This window comes from Cygnus atratus, chromosome 5 (genome assembly GCF_013377495.2).
Source record: "Cygnus atratus isolate AKBS03 ecotype Queensland, Australia chromosome 5, CAtr_DNAZoo_HiC_assembly, whole genome shotgun sequence".
Lineage (NCBI taxonomy): Eukaryota > Metazoa > Chordata > Aves > Anseriformes > Anatidae > Cygnus > Cygnus atratus.
The window spans coordinates 11,453,255-11,471,443 of NC_066366.1; the positions used below are offsets into that span (position 1 = coordinate 11,453,255).

The following is an 18,189-nucleotide window of genomic DNA, read 5'->3' on the forward strand; positions in this document are numbered from 1 at the left end:
GGGCTAGAACTGACCTGAAATCTGCAGCTGGTGAAAGATCTTTTTATCTTCTCCTCTGCAAAAGCTGATGTCAAATTACCTCAAGTCTGCAGACACCAACAAAAGAAACACGGGGTATCATTGCCACAAGACCCAGCCACATTCTCACCCAAAGATATATTCTCCAGGCTTTTACTCCACATTTGAAACACGTTTCTTCAGCCAAGAGCAGCTGATGCAGACACTCATCTAGTTAGGGTGATCAGCATGAGTCAGAGGCAGCTCAGCTGTGTTAAGTGAAAACAGAACCAGGGTGATAACAACTGGCACCTGCAGGTCAGCCTTTTCTGAGCTGAAGGAGGTGGATTCAAAGCTATTTGATTATTTTTAGAACGTGTTCTTCCAGCTCTTGGGATGATGAGGACTCAGGCGTCACGTAGCTACCAACCCCTAGCAAATAATAGCATTTGTGCTATAAGGAAAGGAGCCCCCTGAGGAGCAACTCAGTGGCATATAGAAAGTGTCTGCTCAGTGACAGGAAAACCTGTGCTCACTAGGGGTCTTCCACAGGAAGGTTTTCTTGGATCTGTCGTGAAGTCGCCCTTATCTTAGGTTCCAAACCAAAGCCTGCATTCCCCAATCTATTCCTCCCTCCCATGGACAAAACCACAGCAGCTCAGATTTCTTACAGCAAAGATACAAAATTCCTACTGCAGCATCTCCCAGGAGAGGATGCAACTTAATGGAGTTGAGGACAGCAACCTGGTTCTGGGAACCAACGTGCTAACACAGGAGTTATGATGACAGCAGAGACAGGGTGACACGCCAGAGTGCAGAAACTCCACGTGAGATGAAAAGTGACATCCTTGCCAGTGGATTTTGAAACATACAGTCGCATCCCTCACGTGTACATGCAGAAACATCTAAAATTTCCTCATTGGGGATGGCAGCCTGAGAGATGCTGCGTTTCCCAAAGGGACATGCATCTCTTGGTCTGCTGTTATATTAAGGAGGAAATTTTGGCCTCAAGACTATGCCCAGCCTGGGCAGGCTCTTTCTGGAGACAAAGAACCTGTCCTGGAACTGTGATTTCTATCCAAAGTGTGAACAACAGTGCCCAGAGTAGTAACAAACCAAAGGCATTTATCTGTGGGTGACATATGTACCTAGGAGCACCATGGGGAAATTCTGCACCGAGGATTGTCACATGGCAACATCTTCCAAGGTCTCCATCTGCCTGCTACAACTACAGCAAATTGTCAAGGCCAGGAGAAAACATCCTGCACTGACTGCAGCCAAGCTGCAGCCAGCTGCAAGTTACACAATTTTCCTTCTTGCTTTCTTCTCCCAAAGGTCCCAGGTGCTCAGCTCTGGTTGTTCCCCCAGCCTGGATTACAAGCTCCCAGTGCCAAATCCCCAGCTAAAAACAGAAACAAACCCCTCTTGTGACTCATCTGGCAGAAAGCTTCTTTTGCAGGCTTCTTTAAAAGGAGCATGGATGAACTTGGAAACAGGTAGTTCATGGTACTCCACAAGATTATTTTGTGCTGCTGGAATCTATAGGGCTGTTAAAGGAGTAAGTCATCGGCAGAACCTATGTGTATGGCTAGGCAACAGCACCCTCTGCCCCAAAGAATGAGTGGAATAGACAAACGGACAGACAGCCAGCATCTGTCCTGAAAGACTTGCTTACAAAGAAGGGAGCCCAGGACTCCTGCCTCGCACATGGCTGGCCTCAGACTATGCCAAAGCAGATTGCGTATAAAAACAGAAGTTTAAAAACAATGGGTGTACACTGCGTGTCTCTGTAGAGGACAGTCTGTAGACAGTCACCCAGGACCAGCAGCCAGGACCAGCCCAGCTCTCAAGGGGTAGCTTCGCAGCTGCACTCCAGTCACGGTTGGAGAAGTGGGACAGCTGGAGGTGGAACTTGTGCTTTTTGCTCCATGATCAGCATCAGGCATAGGGAGGTAGGGGAGGGAGCAAGGCCACTGCTGGAGAGGCACCTCATTCTTCTGTTCGGCAGGCTACATTTGACAAGTCATTCACTCAGGAGCAGTTTCCTTCCAAGCTCCAGGCATCTGCTTATATCTCATTGGGATAAAACCCAAGTTTGGCCAGAGACATCTCTCTCCGGAGTCGCATAACCTCCCAGAACATCAGCTCCACTACAAAGCAAAAAGTGGGTGGGGAAGAAGAAAAGAAAGAAAAATCAGTAAGAAAGGTATAACTAAACACCACCTCGTGTCACACTGTGCAGCCCAACCAGGCTCATCCCACAACTGAGGGAGGCAGGCATGCTGGAGGGTCCAGCAGGACTGGCCCATCGGGTCACCCCTAACCAGCTCCACCCCAGGGCAATGCTCCCAAGGAGCAAGGAATAGGTGCACTTATCCCTTCTACTCGTGCCTCTCTTTTGTCATTTAGCTGTTTCTCAAAGATCCAGGGAGATCCCAAGCTGGCCCCATTCCTGTCATGCTGAATAGGGCCTCAGAATTGCTCCAAGTGGCTCACAGAAGGCCCCCACTGCACCCAGCTACTTTCCCCTCTTACCGTCCTGCCTCACCAAGCCCTGCTGGATATAGCGAATGTACATGAAAAAGTTGCACGCTGCTGTGATCTGAGGAAGAGAGAAAGAAAATGGAGTCAGATACAGAACTGTTTTGCCTGTCAAGGGGCCTGCCACCTGAGAAATAGTACCACGTATCACCAGACAGAAAGACATAGGAAGAAAGCTGACAATAATATCCAAGTTCTGGGCATCTGCAATACCATACCAGGATATTGCACTACCCACAACACACAGTGTGGGAATTTCTACTGCAGGTTTGAGACGTAACTGGTCACTAACTAATGTGGCAGCAAAGTCTACAAGCTCCCTTCTAAAGCACTGCTCTCTGACTCAGTGAAAATCTCTGGAGTTAAAAGTTTGTGCAGGAAGTCTGCATGCAGGGAGGTAGGGGAGTTTCTGACACATTATGGTGTGACGAAAATTAAATCAAGCTAAGTCCATGTGTTGCAGGATTGGCTCTTCTGATATACAACTCAAGAAAGCAAGAACTTTTAAATGCTATCTTGAATTACAGCCCTAGTGGCAGCATTAATAAATCATTCACCTTCTCCCTTCGCTCTAAAGGAAAGGACAGTGTGTTCTCATAACAATTTGAGTCAATAATCCGTACCAGAACAGTAACAAAAGCCAGCATTTAAAGAGCAGAAAATCATGGTGTTTTATAAAGGAGAATGATAAATAAATAAATAAAAACCAAATTCCTGTAATGAATCAAACCATGGAAGTGAACACACTGAAGACAGGTTGCCTGAATGAGCATAACCCAGAGCACCAGAGCCTCAGACAGGTCTGGAAACCTCCGCATTAGCCACTGTGATCAAGAGCCACCACAATTCTGAGAACAAACTCAAGCCCCACAGACCTCTGTCAGTTTGAGGGCTGACACAAGAGCTCCTCCACCTCAAGGCCTGGAACAATTTTGGAGGGCTGACGCACCCTGGGCAGGCGGAAGACTCACCCTGGCCCTGCAGGATGGTGAAATGTAGTAGTAATTTCCAGAATCCCCCAGCATGATGCGGTGCTTGCAGGTCCTGGGGAGGCCGCTTAGAGCACACTTCCTGCAGGGAGAGAAAACATCACTTCAGCCTAGAGCAATCCAGAGGCACAGCAGAACACAGCAATGCAACAACCTCAAGACTACCCCCAGGAGATGGAAGGGGGAGCTCAGAAGCCAGACCCATGTCAGTGAGCATTAAGAAGGAAAAAACATGGCTGATAATGAGCCTTTCGCACCTAGGAAGATCCTATAAATGGTGAGGCTAGGAGGCTAAATATCCGGTACCATAAATTATTCCATGCCCAAGGAAACCAAGGCATTACCCTTCCATGGCAGACAGCCTATGACAGAACCACAGAAAGTATGAAAGAGGTAAAGCTGAAGCATAGTATAACAAGTGTCATCTGGACTCCTCTTCAATAACCTCTAACATGACATGCAAGATGTCCCATGAGATGTCCCTGCTTGGACTTTTTCCATGCACCAGGCCAACAGCAAACCTCTAAGTCTGCCACACTGCAGGAAAACACATTTAAGGGCAGCTGATAACCCTGAAAGCATTACACGGGAACTCTGAAAGAAAGATTGTAAAAATAAAGCCTCCTTTGATGGAAAACAGGAAGCTATCAGGTATTCTGTATGGCCTAAAGCTTTCACATCACACTTTGTCACCACCAAGTGGCACGAACCCTGTTGTCACCAGCTACTCATACTGAGAACTCAAAACGAGCCACACTGCAGCCTTTATGCTAGGCTCCTCTTCATTAATTTACACCTGATTTGAAGCCACTCTACTTGAAACCACACGGGGTGACTTTGTGCTAACTTCAGGGGGCTCTGATAAGGCTTGAAGTCCCTAAGAACAAGCCCATCCCTTCCTGTGCTGACAGGGAAAAAGGTTGTCTTCACAATTGGAAAGAAATTTCAGACAAAGTGAAGAAAAGTATAATCCTTTCAAGACAATACAGCTCCCAGAAAGATCACAAAAAGATGTGACCAGCAAGGGTGCAGCATGCCTCTACGCTCTTGCCATTTCCTTTCATTATTCTCAAGATGAATGGTTCCCAGTACCAGCCAGTGGTCCGTCCTTTACCATCACTTAAAGCAGTGAAGCAGAATTTTCTGCTGCATAATCATTACCATGTTTCCCCAGAAGAAGAAACATGAGGTGGGAAGAGGGACATCATTCCCCAGCTGCACAGATTACTCTGAGAGCCATGAAAGATGACAACACACACAGGAGCAGATGTGCCAGAGAACTTCTGAGCATGTCTTGGTGCTTGCTTTCCACTGCTAACAAGAAAATATTAGCTGCAAATATTAGCTAAGAGTGGAAGCATGGGTTGTGAGTGTTCAGATGCATAAGAAGCAATCATTGCCCAAATATTAACACAACTTAAAGGGATTAAATTCTCACAACGTGCAGGATGACCAATACCTTTGTAAACAAGATACCTTTAAGAAATCCTCAGTTTGAGCACTTCAGCACACTAGAAAAAAGAGAATCTCGCTGGTCACTCCCAGCTTGGTTGGTACCACTTGGTGTGACACCAGCTCTCACAACTCTAGCTAGCAGTAACCTAAACCACAGCGTTTGTACATACATCCTTAAGCACTCTGTATACCTCAGGGCACTTTGCTGGGCATGCCATCACAAAAGCCAGTTATCCTCAGCACCTCCTGGCCAGCATTTTGCTTTGATGCTGTATGGGCAACGTGACCAACGTATTCCTTGCCTGTCTAGACTCCTGAAAGCTTTGCACTGAAGTCTGTACAATAGGGTGGCAAGGACCCAAGCTTTCTCCTTTTTGCTCCAGAGCATGACCAAAAGTGCCATAAAAATCTGTATTTTGCATCTGGGGGACAAAGAGGGACAAATCAAATCCCTTTTGGGGCATTTATTACCAACAGCAAGAATCCTTACCACCTTGTCTGGGTGGAAATTAAACATGGTTAAAAGCTTAGCTTAGTTCAGCTCTAGCCTCAAAGCTGCTAAATCACACTAAATTAGTAACTTGTTAATGGACTAGAGATCCTTGATCACTGCCTAATACTTCACTTACATTACAATTTGTGACTGGAACCCACTGCAAAGAGAAAACAAATAGAAAGGAAGCCGACAAGGACAAACACGGGATGGGTTGTTACGGGCACGTCTGACACGTGCTCTTGGAATAATTTATCTAGAGATGAGAGAAAATGCAGAAGAGAGTGGTAGGAAGCCTGTATGTGAGCAACATTTACTGTTGCAGGAACATCTTTGCCTAGAAGGTGCTCTGCTTGAAGGGAAGGGGGGGAAGGACAGAGAGAGAGCCCTGACTGAAATTGAACTCACTAATTGAATAAAGACTCCTATCTTAGTTTGGAAGATCATGTCACTCCTGCTAGAGTTCCTCCCCCCTGAGGCAATCTAAGTTATCTGTCACATCAGACACGGTCACACAGCTCTGGAGCCATGCCCCCATTCCAATGGCATGGTGAGAGCATCAGGTGGGAAAGACGACACGCAGCAAGAAGGGATCTCTTCTGATCTCCGCTCAAATCCACCTGAAGCACCAGCAATGTCAATAGTGCATGGTGAGCTCAAAGGTCTCTCAATTCAAGAACATGAGATAACGCAGCTCTGATTTAACCCTTTCACCCTAGGTTACGCACAAACCTTCAGAGAACATTAAAAGTTTCTTTCTTAAGAGGGAAAAAAACCTTTTCCAAGCTGAAGGTACTAACACATCACTAAGCTATCCCCCAAGCACTCAATTAGAGCAGATCAGCTCAGTTGATCTAATCCTTCTGGCATAAATAAGCTGAACTTCATCACCACTGATCATAGGCTAGTGGCACGCTCAGCTGAGCCCTCGTAACTGACTGAAGCAGGCCTGGCCAAACTCTGCTAGGCAGCCAGAAAACACCATTGGCAAAAAAAAGGCAAGGGAGCATAAGAAAGGTTCCTTACTTTGGCCCACCACAGTCTTCTGCTGACCCTTTCACCACAGACAGCGCCTGGGAAGCAACCGGCTCAATGGTGAGTGTATTCTGCTCCACGGCCGCTCGTACCAGCTCGGACAGCTGCAGCAAAGAGAAGTGACTGAAGATACAGATGCACAAAGCTCACTTCCCTAAATGTACCCTTTTAGGTCTGCCAGACCGTGCAGTTTTTTGTCTTCAGTTTCCAGCACTCACCTCCTGCTTACTGAAGTCCAGACAAGGTTCCACATCTTCGCGGTAAATTCTGTCCAGGAAGGAGCAGGATTTATCCAAAGTTGGAGATTCCTTCCAGGACTGGAACTCAGCAAATAAAACGGAGTCAACCTGCAGCAAACATCCAAGAGGAGAAGGAAGACGGAAGGTGGATGGAGGGAAAGATACCATATCAAAAGGTATCTGTTACTGTGCAGGTGGAGTAACTACAGAACATCTACATCGGCATCTAGAAAGGCTACCACAGAAGTGTTTCAGGGAAGCTGGCGTACTCTGATGACCTTTTGTCTCTCACCCATCTGCAGTTCTGTGGCAGACCCATACAAAGGGCTTCTTCTGCCAGAAACCTGCAGACTCCTCTCTCTCCCACCTTCCTCCAGGACAGGACAGCATCCCTGCTGAAGGAAAGCCACCACACAGCCGCTGAACTGACCGAGCGCCCACTGCAGAAATGAGAGCAGCTGAATGGCAAAGCACAGCAGCAACGACACACAGGACAAAGAACACTTCTGTAAGGAAAGGACTGCTATAGAAAAGGATGAATTGGAAAAATAAAACACTTAATAGCCATCAACAGGACTACATTCAGTGAGCCCCAGTAACAGGGTATGCCAGCCCTTTAAAGGCCACTCCAAGTCCAGAGCTCTGCTGTCTGGGGGAGTTGCAGACGTAATGGGAATACTGGGCAATCACACAGGCTCGCAGGCACAAGCTGAACATCAAACTCAGCTTTCCCAATATAATAGGAATACCCTTCCCAATTCCAATGCCTGCTCATTGCCTTTTACAGATGGGCTTGCAAGAATTACCACTCCTCAGCAACAAGGGACCCAAGAGTTTGCTCCCACCCCTTGACCAGCAGGAAGGTTGCTCCCTCCAATGCTGCCTGGCTGAAAATTCTTCAGTCCTTGAGACTCTCTGGGACCTGACACTTAAACCTCAGACAGCCACCACCGAACTGAGAGGGCACGTCCTTAAAAGGCCAGCAAATCCTGTTAAAGGTGCTGAAAGGAAAAACAAAACTAAGAAACTACGCTGAGCGGTACAAAGGACACGAGTGAACAAAACTGGAAAAGGTCTGAGTTCTATCACACTTGCTCTATGCTATGGAAACTGCTTACCTCGCCCCAGGAGAGAGCTCCAGAGCCACAAGACGGAAAACCAAATTCAGAAAAACAAAGCAAAAACGGAGGTTAACATAAAATGAAACTAGAACTGAAAGGCCAGAAGTGTGAGAGGCAGATGGGTCCCACCCCTCCCCGATCCTGACCAGAAAGGTTACCTGCCGCAAGGACGAGCAAGCCTCTGCCCCCAGTGCCTGCCAGCCTGGCTCACAGGTGATGCAGACAGCCTTCCCGGGGGTGACACAGAGGAGCAGAGAGAGGGCAGCAGGTACCCCAGACTTTGAGGCAAGAAGAGACAGATAGGAAAGGAAAAGGTTTGAGAGAGACAGGCAAGAAAGGGAGGTAAAAATACACAAGACAAAACAAAAGATACAAACAAAGGCTCAAGGCCTCTCTTCCAGGGAATTAAGCATGCTGCTCAAGACATCACACGGTCACAAACCACAGCTTTTGACTTCAGCTTGAGGTACAGAAAGGGAACAAAAACGATTTAAGTTTTAGGCACAATTCAAGATGGGACGTGTTGTCCATAAAGCACCACGTATTTACTCTCTGAATGCCAAGTTCCGTCTTATCACCTCTCATCGCCTCTCATCCAGGCCTTTAAAGAACTCGAGGGACAGAAATGAGTAAACTAGCAAAAATCACCCCACCCCTGATACATAAACCTACTAGTCACTTCAGAAGCTGTAGCCCCAGGACTTTAAACTCCAGGATATTTGCACAATGTGGAAGTTGTTTACACAAATAAATGCAATTGAAAGCATTGACAGGTCCACCTCTTTAACAAGCAAGTCACTTATAAGAGCTAGCATTTCTCTACACATCATCAACACAGGTTTTGCTGAGACTGAGCTAAGAACAGTAAAAATGAACTAACCAGTCAGCAATAAAATTATCTCTGCTTACAGTAGGCAGAGAGTAACTTCTACCATGTAATCAGTGGTTCACCTAACTGGGTTCTCAGTCTGGAACTCCTCTGTCCTGACTGGAGGAATGGTTAGCATTAGGAGACGTCACAGGACCTTAAAAAAAAAAAATTTAAGACCTTTTTCTTCCCAGCCCTCAAATTAGCTTCTAGCCAACTACGTGTTTGGCTCCAACTCCCAGCATATCTCTGAATGACCAAGAGAAACCAGTACAGCAGGGCTTTACATTTACTGAACTCATTTTTTTCCTTTATTTTTTTTTCCTCTGACATAGCCTTTGTTCCTCTCTGCCTGTGAAACAGAGTTAAAGGTCTTCATCTCTCATTGCTACTGCTCTCAGGGCAATTGTTATAGCCAATGCTGCCTGAAGCATTTCGTTCAAACTAGCAACAAGAGCACCACATAGAAGCTGACACAGTATAGCTATTGAATTTACTGCCAAAAAGTGAGGTTACCAGTGCTGCCAGCAGAGTCCTGTTTGGTGAAAGTATTAGTTTCATTAGAAGCCCTTCTGCATATACATTCTCCCACAAGCCAAGTGACAAAGTTTCTCCATGTTCCCTTAACAATTCTTTATGACAGAAGCCACAGCTCCAAAAAAAATCACTAAGGAGACATGTTCCCCCACCACATTCTCACTCATTTTCTTTCTTACTGATCAAGTGCCACAACTTGCCTCCTTTCTGCTCTTCAGGGTAGCTGTGCATATATCTGGCTAGTGGAAAGGTCCCAGCCGGAAAAGTCCTGCTACCAGAAAAGCATTACACTCATGGTCACAGCAGGTAGAGGACTATTAAACGACCATTGAAGGGAACTAAATATAGTTTGGTTCAAAGATATTCACAAATGCTTTGTAGGCTTCTCTGCCCAGTCCTCCCAGTGAGAAAGATAAACATTAAATATATGCTCTGCAAAGAGGAAGAAGTACAGTGACATGCCCAAGAGCACAGAACAAGAGACTAAAAGTTGATGGAGGAGTCCTGGAGTCCAAATCCAGCTGTGATCATTAAAAGCCAAACTAGTTAAGAGAAAAGGAACAAAAGCAAATCACGCCAGAACAGATAGTGGACTCAACTGCCAAGATGCAGCAGAATAAACTGGCTTCCGCTCAGCAACTGCTGGCGGCAGTGGCTCCATGGCTGATGCAGTGCATGGCCCTCACCCACCTCTTTGCACTCACGACTGACTGGCTCTGTAGTCGCGTTGTGGCTGGCAGCTGTGAAGATTGCACTGCTGGTGCTCTTGTTTCGCGCGTGGCCTTTCCTGAAGACAGCTTTAGAAGGGCTCTGGAGCTGAGGGTGTAGCTCCCAGTTTGGAGATGAAGGTGTGGATGTGATCACAAGCGTCTTCAGAGCTGTCACCTCTGCCTGCAGCATGTCAATCTGCGAGAGACAAGGCAAGAGTCAACAGCACCAATCCAGCACAGAGATCGAGTCACAGACAGCACAGTTCTCACCTTTCCCCGTGCCTCCTTCAGCTGTTTCTCTGACGCCGCCTGTTTCGTGTTCGCTTCTCTCACCATTTTGTGTGCTTCCTAGACCAGAAAGAGTTTTAGTCTGTCTGTTGCAGTTCCATCTCAAAAAGCCACCAGGGCAGGCCAAAGCTCTGCCATATCACAAGCAAGCAGAGGGACAGACATCACTGCCACATCCAAGGGTTTTACTCTATCAGATGTGAAGAGTTTTCCCCCAGAATTTCCCAGAAAAAGGGTCTCAGGTCCTGGAGTGCATCGCCCTTCTAGGAGTATAATTGACTAATTTGGCTAAGAGTTTAGCTGGCCAAGTCCAAGGTCATAATCTTCACTGATAAAAGGTGCTGTGAAGAAAGCTAGAAGCAAAGGCCTGCCCCTCCTTGCCCTTGGGATTTGCTTTAAGGCCGATGCTTTAACATTGCCACCCACCCGTGCTACATCTCAGCCGTGTAGCAGCTGTCTGCACCCAGTCCAGTGCTCCTGCAATCCTGACTCTAAGCCAGCGGGTTTGTTTCCTGGCTTGACCTCAGACGTGTCATCACTGCAGGCTTGCTGGCCGACCACTGGACTGTTTCTCACCCTGATCACCATCTCTGGCAAAGATCCTGATCCAGACTCCACATCCTTGCTCCTCCGCTGGTGAGGTCACTGCTCTCCTGCTCTCGCCTGACTTGTTATTGCACTCTGCTCCCACTTCCTTCGTGGCGTGGCCAGCCCTCACTGCTCTGGGCATGGCTGCAACGCAGCAGTGGTAGCTCAGGTGGGGACTAAACAAGACTAGCCTGAAAGCATCTCCCACAGGAAGGGTGAGGTGGGTGTTGTCAGTCTCAGCTGAGGCCACCCCACAGGACTGCCTGACAGCACTTTGTCCAAGGCCACCGAAGGAAGAAATCCCTCGGGTGTGCTGTCTCTAAGTTCACTCTGAGCCCGGGCAGCCAGCTGTCCAGAAGGGGGATGCTCTCTGGGCACTCACACTCAGCACCAGCCTGTGCTTCGAAGCTGCAGTTGGGCTCTGGCTACCCTCACTGTGCAGTCAGATCTAGAGATTAGAGCTGTTGGCAATGGGATCTTGTCGGGCTTGATAGAGCTTGACAAGAACCAAATCACCAAAAAAACAAACTAAAGCAAAACACCACCACCACAAACAGACCTGAACACTCACTGGAGCTGAGCGTACAGAGGACATCCAACTTGCTTCTACCCCAAGCAAGGGCTGACACGAACCAGGGTCTCATCTCTACTACACAGCAGCTGCTGCTCAGATTGCAAAGCAGGCACAGGACAGGGAGCCATGCCCACCTCCAGTTCCGGGCATCCCCATGACTGGTTTTGCTTGGGTTTGCAACCATGGACCCATACCTGCTGTGCTATTTATGTCACCGTACAGATGTTAGGAGGGGAAAGGAGTGCACGCAAACCCTCCCCAGGAGCAGGTGCCAGCTCCTGTGAGGCTCTGCTTGCAGCTCTGCACAGCTTTCCAATGAGAAAGAACAACAGAGGGAAGGAGGAAGCTGTGGGAGGTGATACGGGTGTGGAAGTCCTTTGAGGTAGACTTTCTCTGGAGCTGGAAGCGAGCTTAGTTTAAGAAATGATGGGAAAAGGAAGAGGGTGGTACCTCAAACAGGCTTGCTGTTAACTCTTCTAGTTCCTGCTCCAGTTGTTCCCTGACTTTTGACAGTCTCTCACATTCTTTGTCCTTCAGCTTCAGCTCCTGTTGAGGAAGATAAGAGGAATGCATTAGCTCCTAGCAGGCCCCAGCAGTGCTGACGCCTGCCTGCCTGGCCCCACCTATCAATCGCAGCCCTTCTTCCCTACCTCTGCATGGATCACAGGCCCAAGACTCCTGTCGCAGCACTCAGTGCCACCCAAGGGATCCCTCCACAAGTCGTGGTGGGCTTTTCAGGTTGGCATTGCTCGTTTGCCATCAGCAGTGTGGCTGCATAGTAAGCTCTGCCCACCTCAAGCTGCTTTCCACGTATCAGAGACCCCTGTAACAGGTTGCCGGGACTAACTTGGACATTGGCCCAGGGACTTTGGACCACCCTAGTAACTGCTGTCCCGTTCCAAAGCACTTTATGACCGCCTCAATCTCTCTTCTGCCTACTCCAGATTCCTGCAGTCACATTCAGACCTTGCTCCCCCACGACCTCCACAACACCCCCCACTGCTCAAGTCTGTGCCTCCATCCTCAGCTCTTCTCACAAGCTCCAGGCTTTACCTTTTGTGCTTTGTGCAGCTCCTCCTTCAGGAACTCAGATCCCTTTTCACGGATCTCCACCGAGGAGCTGCGGAGACGTGAGACGTTGCACTGCTCAGCGGACTGGCTCTCATCCCCAGTTCCAGCATCCTGGCACCCAGTCTCTGGCTCCTCCTTGCTGCCTTTGGATGGCATTAGTGGCTTCCAGTACCCCACAGCTGGTTGCTTCTGGCTGTCTTCCTCCAAATGGGTCTGGCTGTAGGGGACCAGCACAGTCGAACTTTATATGGGGGTTATCAGCAAACCTGCCAGGCTGAGAGGGAGCCCCAGAGGCAACATTAAGACACACCGGGCCGGGTTTCTCCAATATTTCAAGAAGGCTGAGCAGTATTGCACCAAACAGGGCATTCGGTAGCGTGCTCTGCTTGCTGGTGGAGCTGCAGCGGGCACTCAAAAGGTTGTGGGCCTCTGTGCTGCAGGAATTTGACTCTCAAAACTGAGACCTGATTCAAAATCAGGACTAGGAGGTGATTCGCAGCCCCCCTCTAACACTCCCAGCACACCTGCCACCAGCCTCCTTTACCCCTAGGCTGGGCTTGCTTACCCTCAGCACAAGACTTTCCAGGGAGGGAAAGTCCTAAACGAACCATTTTCTCACAACCAGTCTTTCAAACGGAAACTGAAAGAACCACCAGGGACACGGCACAGAGCCCAGGAGCCTGTTAGGTAAGACCAAACCACCCAGAAGCACGATCAGAAGCCTCCTTTCACAAGGATACAACTTGTAAACCTAGCAAACACCCAGTCGGCCTAAGTTCAGGGACACTGCTTCCCCAGCTAAGGGGAGTAGCAAGACGAAGACAGCACAGCTCCCACATTCCCTAGCAATACACAGACCCTTCATGGCAAACCCAGCCTTCACCCCTCTTCTTCAAACTGTTGTTTTTCCACCAAAGCCCTCCACAGTGCTGCCTAGAGCAGTGTATCCTCACTGAGCCGAGATGAAGCCCTATACCTTAGTTCCAAAGGCTGCCACGCACAGACATAACAGAGAGAGGAAATCAGAAAAGTCACCCAGGACGCGGCTCCCCAGAGCTCAGTAGGACTTTGTCAGCTGTTAGCACGCTAACACAGACCAAAACTGCTGAATCGAGCAGGCTTTGCAGCTGCTGGGGTCTTACAGGAGGAAAAAGCAGACTTGGATGTCCACGTGGCAGGGCGCTGCAATCACGGTGCTGCCTGGAGCGTGTGCATCACTCCTCCCTGCACAGAGCTGTCCTCACACGGTCACCTGCCACTTGAAGCCCGAGGGAGTGCAATCAAGCCTTGTGTACGTGGAAGCCTTCTATCAAGTCCAGCCACTCGGCAGCACTCGCACACTGCTCTGCAGACTAACCAGCTGCCAGTTATCTGTAGCAAGCCTTAGCTGAGCTGTGGAGCTATCCTTTTGCATGCACAGCATCAGCCCCTCCTCCTGCACGCTTCCTGGCTGCTGTCTCTTGCCCACTACCTTCTGGTGCAAAGAAGCCATCATCTCTTCACGTGGAGGGCCTCGAAGAGCACCTACTGCTCTTCCCTTTTTCCAATCTCTATTTCTCTCTCCTGGTCTTGCTCCACCTCCTACATTCCAGCCAGGCCCCACTCTTTCCCCAGTCCCACACCGTACATCAGAGCACAGACCACAGAGAACAAGCTTGTATTCTCAGCCACGCACAGCTCAACACAACCTTGATCTCTTTCATCTCATCTAAATATAAAAAGGCAATCTAATCATGAGGCCCAGCTGCATTTTCACCTAGGCTATGCCACCTGGCAGCAGCATGGTGCTGTTGCCTTTTCTACTCAAACTGCTCTGGGGCAATGCGGGTACCTTCCTTCTCCCCAAAGCTGTACATGAACAGCTGTCAGCGGCGATCTTTCAAAGAGGGAAAGAAGCAGCAGCTAATTCAGCTTAAGTATCACAGGAATAGTGTGAAAAAGACACAAGGAAATCTCTGAATCCTTGGAAAAGTAAAGCACAGGACCACCCATGATGTCATGCCATGCAAAAACTGGGCAGCGTTTTTACTACAGAACTGGAAAAGGGGACATTGCAGTCAGAACCACAGATTTTTGTGGCCTCTTTGTAGAGCAAGAACAAGTGAGAATATCAACAGTGCTGGAAGGTAGGAAAGGATACAGAAGGAAATGGGGTCCTGTAGACTTCATCTGTTTTTTTACTGAACTTTCGCTGGGAAGATCTAGGAGGGGAGGCTCATTCTGGTAATAATACTAAATTTGGAAGTGTAGAAAATAACATGGGGAAAGGCATGAAAATAAAAATAATTTTGGTCAGAGGGAAAAGGACAGACAGTGCTGCCATGCAAAGATAATTCATCTCAAGCTATTCATCACGCTGGAACTGCTAGATAAAAAAACAATACACACAAATGCATACACCTGAGTGAGTGGCCCATGACCAACAGGAATTCCCATACTGTGCATGCTTCTACTCCTTTAGGTGCAAGAGAGCAGACAAGTGTGCATTACACAGTGTTCAGACTGTGCAGCACTTGTATTATCCAGTTTGGCTGCTCGGTTGACACGTTTGGTTCATCAGAGGAAAGGCAAAACTACACAGAAGAAATAAAATGGTTTAGAAAGGTCAAGATTAGCTAACATGTATCACGCACCTAAACAGCAACATTGCTAATGGAATAAGTAGGTCTCCAAAGGCTTCACTCAGGAAGGGGAGGTACCAAGCAAAAGAATGACCCAATGGAAAGGAATGAAACCCGTTACAGGAAGACGAAGAGTTGATGAAAACAACTCATCCTTGCCACACAAAAATCAGGGGAGGTTTTCTGCAGTGGATTTGCCATGAAGCAGGGAGAGCATTCCAAACAGAACGGTTTGTTCAACAGTTAAACCATTTCTCAGATGGCAGAGTGAAAGCCCACTCTGCCATGGACTTCTGAGATTAGGTTGGGCAAACGACAGGGACCACATCTCCCCAGGCACTCCTGCATTGGACCCAAAACTCACTAGAAGGACCCCAGCTCCTGTGATCAGAAGACAACAAAAAACAAAGCAGAGAGGAAAAACTAAATTCAAACCCAAACGCCTGGAAAAAAAAATGAGGACATTTCAACAGTCCACTTAACTACTAAGAGTTAACCTATCCCATATATAAGAAGGGGAAAAAAATTGTTTCCTTATGACTTAAGTTCTCAGTTGAAAGTTACCTGTCTCGGAAGACACGTATGCTTCTGTATATAAAAGCAGGATGGAAGAAAACTGGAAGACAGGCAGGAATAGAACAAGCCCCATCTACACCATCTCCATAGTGCCAAGGGACCTAAAAACCTACCCCGAAAAATCATCTCATCTTCTATAATGGAATAGCACATTCTCCACATTGTGCAAACAGAATTGCCAAGAAAGCCTTGGTTATGCTGACTTCTGCCCAGCCAAGCCTTTATCTCCATTCTCCAGCTGGGGTTTGAAATACACACCCTGAGCCACCAAAGGACCACATACACTTGTGCTCTCCTGCTATTGCTGGCCTGACTGGTGGCTGTATTCCTCAGAAAAACGTATCATATCCTAACGGTCCCCCACATACACAAGAAATGCAAAAATCAGGGGGGAAAAATCCCCAACAAACAAGCAAATTACAAAAAAAACTAACAAAATATACATTAAAAAAAAAGTCACATGCACCACAACCTTCTAAAGTTGGATTCTGTAGAAAAAGCAAAAAAAATGTGCAGGATCCGCAGTTTTTCCAGCAGGCCCCACATTTCCTGCAGTGCTGATTTGACAGGGTTATTTCCTGTACGAACAGCCTGCGGGTCCCTCCAGGTTAAACTCCAGCCCGCAGCCTGGCGAGGAGGGCTCGAGCATGCCGTGCCAGTGGGAGCAGCCCGGCAGCCACTGTGCTGTGCTGCCACCAACCAAAATCAGCCCACGGAGAAGCACTCGCCTGCCCCACCGGGCGCTCGGCAGCTCGCTCTCTGAAGCTTTAGCCCGGGCGAAACTTATGGAAGTGGTGTATTGAAATGTAACACACAACTCCTATTTCTTACGTTGGCCTCAACGGACAGCAATCAGCCACCGTGTTCTTGTGTCTGAGCTGGGGAATGCTCTCGTGTCTGAGCTGGGGAATGCTCGCTATCAGCCTTCTGCCTCCTTACGTGAATCTCATCTCGCTATCTGCGTCCCGAGCTGCGTCTCACCGCCTGCGCTAAGGCTTGGCTGCACTCTTTGGACTCGCCCGAGGCTCGACGCTTCCAGCTGCAGGGACACAAGGCGTTAACAGCTCCGAGCGAGCCAGCCGAATGGAAAACCGGGGAGAAACCCAACCCCAATCCCACGATTGGGAGCGGGCAGAGCTCGGCAGCCCCACTGCGACCCCAACCCGGACCCAGACCCAAACCCCGACCCCGGACCCAGACCCCGGAGCTCCGAGGGCTCCCCCGCCGCCCTCCCAGCCCCACGGCCGCCCGCCGAGAGCCTCGGAAGCCCCCCGGGGCCGCGGCTCCCCGGCACCTACCCCCGCCTCATGCCGCGTCCCCCCGGCGGTGCCGCGCCGCTCCTCACGGCGGTGGCGGCGACGCAGGAAGAGGAGGAAGAGGAGGAGGAGGAGGAGCGGCCGCTGCCCCCATGGCCCCGAGCCCACCCGGGCCCGCCTCAAGGGCCTCGCTCCCGCCTGCGGGGAGGGGAGGGGACGGGCCGGGAGGGGAGGAGGAGGAGGAGAAGGGAGGACCGAGGGGCCCCCCGCGCGATTCCGGCAGCGGCGGGAGGAGCGACTGCGTGCTACCGCCCCGCGCCGGGGCTCTGACGGGACGGGCTCGGCCCGCCCTGAGGGGACGGTGCCGAAGGGGAAAGCGGCGCCGCGGCGGCCCCGGCTGACAGGAGGGGTCTCGTCCTGCAGCCCGGGACCCCCGGGAAGGGTTCGGCCCCGAGGGGTCGTGGAGTGGCGTGGGGGAGCCGTCAGTGCTGAGCCGGGCTCTGTGGCCCCGGAGTGTCATGGGTTTTATCATCGGTTTTGTGATATGTATTATTTTTGTCAGAGGTCCAGCTTCCAGGGCTGCAAACCGTGCCAGTCTCTTTACAATAAAAGCATGGAATGGAATCAGAGTCATTAAGGTTGGGAAAGCCCTCCAAGATCATCTGGTCCAACTGTACCCCTTCCACCAATATCCCCCACTGACCCATGTCCCTAAGCACCACGTCCAACCTCTCCTTGAACACCCCCAGGGACGGTGACTCCACCACCTCCCTGTGCAACTCGTCCCAATGCCTGACTGCTCTTTCTGAGAAGAAATGTCTCCTCGTTTCCAACCTGAACCTCCCCTGGCACAACTTGAGGCCATTCCCTCTAGTCCTATCACTAGTTATCTGCAAGAAGATGCCAACCCCCAGCTCCCCACACCTTCCTTTCGGGGAGTTGCAGAGAGATAGATACAATCCTGGACCTTGTGATTATGTGGAAGAGTTTGGAAGTCAAGTGGAAGGCCTAGAGGACAGATAAAAGATAAACACTAATTTCAGAACTTCTGTCAGTGTACTGATTTGGAGTTCCTGAGTCCGGATGTCAGAGGTCTACGCTGCTGGGGTTAGCTAAGGTTTGCGGAGGGACAACCTCTGCTGTGATGCTGGCACAGAGGAAGCAGCTGTAAGCAAGTTTAGGTCACTGCAGTTTACAGACTGCACAACTGCAGGGGTCCTTGAGGGTTCG

General features: G+C 49.4%; 1 protein-coding gene across 1 annotated transcript; it reads right to left on the reverse strand.

The window, feature by feature from the left end:
• Positions 1-1,651: 1,651 nt before the first annotated feature.
• Positions 1,652-17,259, reverse strand: RAB3IL1 (RAB3A interacting protein like 1). The gene is made up of 10 exons (XM_035549982.2): positions 17,002-17,259; positions 12,489-12,723; positions 11,886-11,981; positions 10,256-10,333; positions 9,966-10,181; positions 6,729-6,857; positions 6,502-6,614; positions 3,510-3,609; positions 2,533-2,599; positions 1,652-2,147 (listed from the first exon to the last, which is right to left on the reverse strand). The coding sequence occupies exons 1-10, from the start codon at positions 17,010-17,012 to the stop codon at positions 2,065-2,067; spliced, it is 1,128 nt and encodes a 375-aa protein (XP_035405875.1). The 5' UTR covers positions 17,013-17,259; the 3' UTR covers positions 1,652-2,064.
• Between the last annotated feature and the right edge of the window lie 930 nt (positions 17,260-18,189).